The sequence below is a fragment of the Oncorhynchus tshawytscha genome, linkage group LG12, assembly GCF_018296145.1.
Source record: "Oncorhynchus tshawytscha isolate Ot180627B linkage group LG12, Otsh_v2.0, whole genome shotgun sequence".
Taxonomy (NCBI): domain Eukaryota; kingdom Metazoa; phylum Chordata; class Actinopteri; order Salmoniformes; family Salmonidae; genus Oncorhynchus; species Oncorhynchus tshawytscha.
In genome coordinates this window covers 39,564,975-39,570,999 of record NC_056440.1, presented here as the reverse complement: position 1 = coordinate 39,570,999, position 6,025 = coordinate 39,564,975, and the positions used below count along the sequence as shown (strand labels likewise).

The window sequence follows — 6,025 nt, the reverse complement described above, 5'->3', positions numbered from 1 at the left end:
CTTTTTCCTCCAAACATAATGATGGTCATTATGGCCAAACAGTTATATTTTTGTTTCATCAGACCAGAGGACATTTCTCCAAAAAGTACGATCTTTGTCCCCTTGTGTAGTTGCAAACTGTAGTCTGGCTTTCTTATGGCTTTGGTTTTGGAGCAGTGGCTTCTTCCTTGCTGAGCTGCCTTTCAGGTTATGTCGATATATAACTTGTTTTACTGTGGATATAGATACTTTTATACCCGTTTCCTCCAGCATCTTCACAAGGTCCTTTGCTGTTGTTCTGGGATTGATTTGCACTTTGCACCAAAGTACGTTCATCTCTAGGAGACAGAACGCGTCTCCTTCCTGAGCGGTATGATGGCTGCGTGGTCCCATGGTGTTTATACTTGCGTACTATTGTTTGTACAAATGAACGTGGTACCTTCAGGCATTTGGAAATTGCTCCCAAGATGAACCCTGACTTGTGGAGGTCTACAATTTGTTTTCTGAGGTCTTGGCTGATTTCTTTTGATTTTCCCATGATTTCAAGCAAAGAGGCACTGAGTTTGAAGGTAGGCCTTGAAATACATCCACAAGTACACTTCCAATTGACTCAAATGACATCAATTAGCCTATCAGAAGCTTCTAAAGCCATGACATCATTTTCTGGAATTTTCCAAGCTGTTTAAAGGCAAAGTCAACTTAGTGTATGTAAACTTCTGACCCACTGGAATTGTGATACAGTGAAATATAGGTGAAATAATCTGTCTGTAAACAATTGTTGGAGAGACTACTTTTGTCATGCACAAAGTAGATGTCTTAAACGACTTGCCAAAACTATAGTTTGTTAACAAGAAATTTGTTGAGTGGTTGAAAAACGAGATTTAATGAATCCAACCTAAGTGTATGTAAACTTCTGACTTCAACTTTATATACAGTCATTAAGGCAAAGGGTGGCTACTTCGAAGAATCTAAAGTATAAACTATATTTTGATTTGTTTAACACTTTTTTGGTTACTACATTATTCCATATGTGTTATTTCATAGTTTTGATGTCTTCACTATTATTCTACAATGTAGAAAATAGTCCAAATAAAGAAAACCATGGAATGAGTAGGTGTGTCCAAACTTTTGACAGGTACTGTGTATATACACGACCATTCAAAAGTTTGGGGTCACTTAGAAATATCCATGACATTGTTAATGTTGTAAATGACTATTGTAGCTGGAAACTGCATATTTTTTTATTAGAATATCTACATAGGCGAACAGAAGCCCATTATCAGCAACCATCACTCCTGTGTTTCAATGGCTGGTTAGAGACCGTTTGCTCTGTTCTGTGAAGGGAGTAGTACACAGAGTTGTACAGATCTTCAGTTTCTTGGTAATTTCTCGCATGGAATAGCCTTCATTTCTCAGAACAAGAATAGACTGACGAGTTTCAGAAGAAAGGACTTTGTTTCTGGCCATTTTGAGCCTGTAATCGAACCCACAAATGCTGATGCTCCAGATACTCAACTAGTCTAAATAAGGCCCATTTTATTTCTTCTTTAATCAGGACAACAGTTTTCAGCTGTGTTAACATAATTGCAAAAGGGGTTTCTAATGATCAATTAGCCTTTTAAAATGATAAACTTGGATTAGCTAACACAACGTCCCATTGGAACACAGGAGTGAAGGTTGCTGTTAATGGGCCTCTGTTCGCCTATGTAGATATTCCATTAAAAATCTGCCGTTTCCAGCTACAATAGTCATTTACAACATTAACAATGTCTACACTGTATTTCTGATCAATTTGATGTTATTTTAATGGTCAAAAATTTAGCTTTTCTTTCAAAAACAAGGACATTTCTAAGTGACCCCCAAACTTTTGAAAGGTGGTACATATACTGTATATTACCATGCACAAAAGAAAATCCACAACAGACATGAATTGCACAGTCCTATAAAATAACTAAATGTAACAGAACAACACAGAGCCTACAACAGAGCAATATTGCACAATAGCTATCATTTTCTGTGTTATCATCCAACTAATTATTGATGATGTCCAATATCCGTAGTTTACAATATAAATGTTTTTCAAGTTTTTGTGTCCTGTGCCAATTCTAAATGAACAATGTTGTGGTCAGCACTTCTTCTATGCAGGCAATCATTACACTGTTCAAATATGGGGGCATGACAGTACCAAACAAACATGTCAAAGTTCAACCACTGACAATCCCAAACGAAGGACACCACCCGATCCTCAGTATATAGACAGATTTTTGTACAAAGAGCCCATAGCTGCTGTCTATAGGGGTGAGTACTGTCCTGCTATATATCTCTACACTGCAAGACTTTTACTGGTCACTGGCTCTATAGCACTGTAATGGTTATCTCCAAACATGGTTCACTGGATTTGTCTGGTGTGAGGCCCACTAATTGATAAACTAAAGGTATTATTTACTTTGACTAGGAGTAAAATGTCTGATTTCCAAAATGAATAAAAACAAGACAAATATTTTCCAGGAAACATGAAATGATAAGACTTTGAAAAGCTAGTCTCTGTTGGACCAGTGCTGGATACCTCAGAATAAAAACATAAGATAATTTGATTACTGATATGGGAAGATAAAAACACAGTTTAGTTCAATGGCAGGTTTGAGATATACAGTGTTATTTGATTCAATGAAGACTTTGTCTCCACTGGAATGTTCTAGACCCTGCCATGTTTACTTGTCCACCTCATGGGTACAGAGTGATGTAATAGTGTGACTGTTAATAATGTGTGGTGTCTGTGAAGCTTATGCTTCAAGAAATATTTTGATGTGATCTGTTTGGAAGTATACATTTTTCTCTGGTAATTGAACTATCATGTATTTCTAAACAGTAATTTACCACCCACTGGTTATTACACCTTTCTTACACTTTTTTTAGTGCCTCTGTCATATCGCTGAATCTACCTTTTAAATGTGGTGACTATTGTGTAATCGAAACAAAATTGATTGAGTAATGCTACGTTTTTGAACTCTGTGATAGTTACCAAGATGAGGACAGCCTTGTGTTTGTGGATCGTCATGGCAGTGCTCTGCCCAGGAGAGGTCAAAGGTCATAAAGGTCACGGAGGTCACCAGGGTCAGGGGCTTGACCAGGATCATGATCACGGGCGCGATAACGACCACGACCACAGGCGAGACCATGAACACAGGCGAGACCACAACCACGGGCATCATCACCCTGAGCCCGGTGACAATGGCACCAAACCAGTGATACAAGGTAACGGGGGGTTTGCCTTCAGCCTGTACAAGCAGCTGGTGGTTCAGCCTGACAACCAGGGCAAAAATGTGTTCTTCTCCCCACTGAGTGTGTCCCTGGCCCTGGCTGCTTTGTCCGTGGGGGCCAGGGGTCAGACCCACCAGCAGCTCTTCACTGGTCTGGGCTTCAACAGCAGCCTACTGACACAAGAACAGGTGGACCAGGCCTTCCAGACCATACTCACACAGCTCAACCAGAAGAACGGAGTAGACCTGTCCATAGGAAGTGCACTTTTCCTGCACAACACCTTCAAACCACACCCTGAGTTCCTCAAGGACATGGAGCGCTTTTACCTCTCCGAGGGTTTCACTGTCGACTTCACCAACACGGCCGAGGCCATCGACACGATCAATAAATACGTGGGGGAAAAGACTCGAGGCAAGATAGACAAGTTAGTCAAAGATCTGGACCCAACCACTGTCATGTATCTCCTCAGCTACATATACTTCAAAGGTAAGAGGATTTTGCAAACTATAAGGTAAAAAAAACAATAAGCAAAAAATGTAATGGAGTTCACGTATTTGATTGATGCAGGCCTTGTGGACATATGTAATTCCTTCTAACTCTGCCAGTATGTATTTTTGTCTCTGGGTGTTGGTATTAATGATGCCACTGTACTTTCTGGCTGTATTTCCTGTTGAATCTTGCCAGGTCTCCCTCAGATTCAATTTTTTTTGCCTCAGATTTACCGCTTTTAGTCTGGTAACCTTTAATCATCATAATATTTGACGATTTTCTAATTCTCAAGGAAAATGGGAGATTCCATTTGACTCTAAATACACAAAGGAGGACACATTCCATGTGGATGACAACACCACTGTTCCGGTCCAGATGATGAGCGTGAAGAAGAGGTTCTCCGTCTACTACGACCAGGAGATCTCCACCAGTATCCTGCAGCTCCACTACAACGAGTCAGTGTCAATGATGCTGGCGCTACCAGAGAAGGGACTCCCCAGTCTGGAGGAGGCCATAGGTCAGAACCACATCACCAAGTGGCACAGGTGGATGAAGGCCAGGTATGACCTGTCTCAATCAGGATGCATCACTCTCATAGAACTAATGAATGTTGGGTGGGTGAAACAACCACATATCACAAGCATTGCAAGTAAAATCTTCTTCCTGTCCAATTTTGTCTTTAGGGAATACCAGGTGCATGTTCCCAAGATGTCTGTCACCACAACATACTCCCTCAAGGACGTCCTGAGTGGAATGGGAATGCCGGACATATTCAGTAATGAAGCTGACTTCAGTGGAATATCAGAGGATCTGAAGGTGGCTGTTTCAGAGGTATGGAACATTTTCACTCTCAATGTTTTAATGCCTGTCAATCAATTCTTCCATGAAACATGATACATTTTGGCCTCAATATTGCCGTTATTTTCAATTCATTCGCTTTTTCAGGGAGCCTCTGAAAGCTCTCTGTGGGTCCCAAGAGAATCACTGCCCTAGAACATATTGTATGTGAACCATGTGAACTAGGCCTATCTACTGTACATCAGACTGCATTGTGTGGTTGCTTTCAGGTGGCGCACCAGGCCTCCTTGGATGTGGATGAGGCTGGAGCGACTGCAGCAGCTGCTACAGGTGTGGTCATCATGCCCTTCTCCTTCCAAAGCACCCCTGTGTTGAAGTTCAACCGTCCGTTCATGGTCATTGTGATGGACCAGGAGACCAAGAGTATTCTCTTCATGGGCAAGATCATCAACCCAGCCAACAAATAAAACCAGTGCTTTGTAAAACCAGTGTTGTAGAAAACATGTGCTCTATAAAAGCTGTGGTCTATAATCGCAAATTGAAGCGTAATCGCATGCTTCGCCTGTGCTGCTGTTACATAACCCATCCAAACTTCTCTGGCTCAATCTAGCCTGGGAAGCTATAACTAACAAGTGTGTAAATCCTCTGTATTCACTTTGGTGGATATTTTTACAACTACTAAATGCATATCACCATTTGCTGCCAGTCTTTCCTTTTTATCTTTACTGTAATGGGTACATTTAAGATGACCAAAGTTCATATTTAGCTAAGTGATCAACACAATGTTTAGCATATTTGGAGTTTCTGTAATACACATAATTACTCTATTTGTGACACTTGAGGTACAGTTGATGGTCACTAGACTTGATGCTGAATGTTCTGGATTATTCTCATATCTGTTGATAGTGATTGACACCAGACTGGAGGTACTGTTGTATTGTTTTGAAGACATTCTGTGAGTACTGGGGGGCCATACTGAGATAAGAGATAAGCAACCATTTAAATTGAAACCGTTTCTCCGGCTCAAAATGTGTATCAGCCAATTCAAATCGTTAATTTACTTGCACGTGACAGAACGCTAAATTGAAGTTGGTCCCATCAGATCAAAATGGCAAATGTTAGCCCTATGCTAACCTCAACAGGTGTCAGTGATTATATCCTGGAACAAGTTCTGCATCAGCAAATTTAAATCGTTGACATAGTTGGGCATGTTCCAACACTTGTTCATGGAAGCCTCCTGAACATACCTGAGTCCAACAGCACATTCTGATCATCCAGGGAACTTTCACGTGTATTTGACTGACTGTTCAAATTGCTCTCTAAAGTGCCTAGTCCATGTAATTGTCACAGATTGTGGCAAGGGTTCGAATCTCACAAGTACTGTGTCAGTGTGATGAAAAGGGACGTAGCCTACAGCCAACAGCTTGGAAATTAAGAATTAATTAAATCAAGAGCTACCTCTTTCAGCCTTGCACCACAAACTGTAAGTGAGGACTTG

At 40.8% G+C, this 6,025-nt stretch overlaps 1 protein-coding gene across 1 annotated transcript; it reads left to right on the top strand.

Moving 5' to 3' along the window:
• Positions 1 to 1,877: 1,877 nt before the first annotated feature.
• LOC112263254 (alpha-1-antitrypsin) lies at positions 1,878 to 5,224 on the top strand. Its single transcript, XM_024439322.2, has 5 exons — positions 1,878 to 2,277; positions 2,998 to 3,726; positions 4,022 to 4,289; positions 4,413 to 4,560; positions 4,797 to 5,224. The coding sequence occupies exons 1-5, from the start codon at positions 2,052 to 2,054 to the stop codon at positions 4,992 to 4,994; spliced, it is 1,569 nt and encodes a 522-aa protein (XP_024295090.1). The 5' UTR covers positions 1,878 to 2,051; the 3' UTR covers positions 4,995 to 5,224.
• Positions 5,225 to 6,025: the final 801 nt, after the last annotated feature.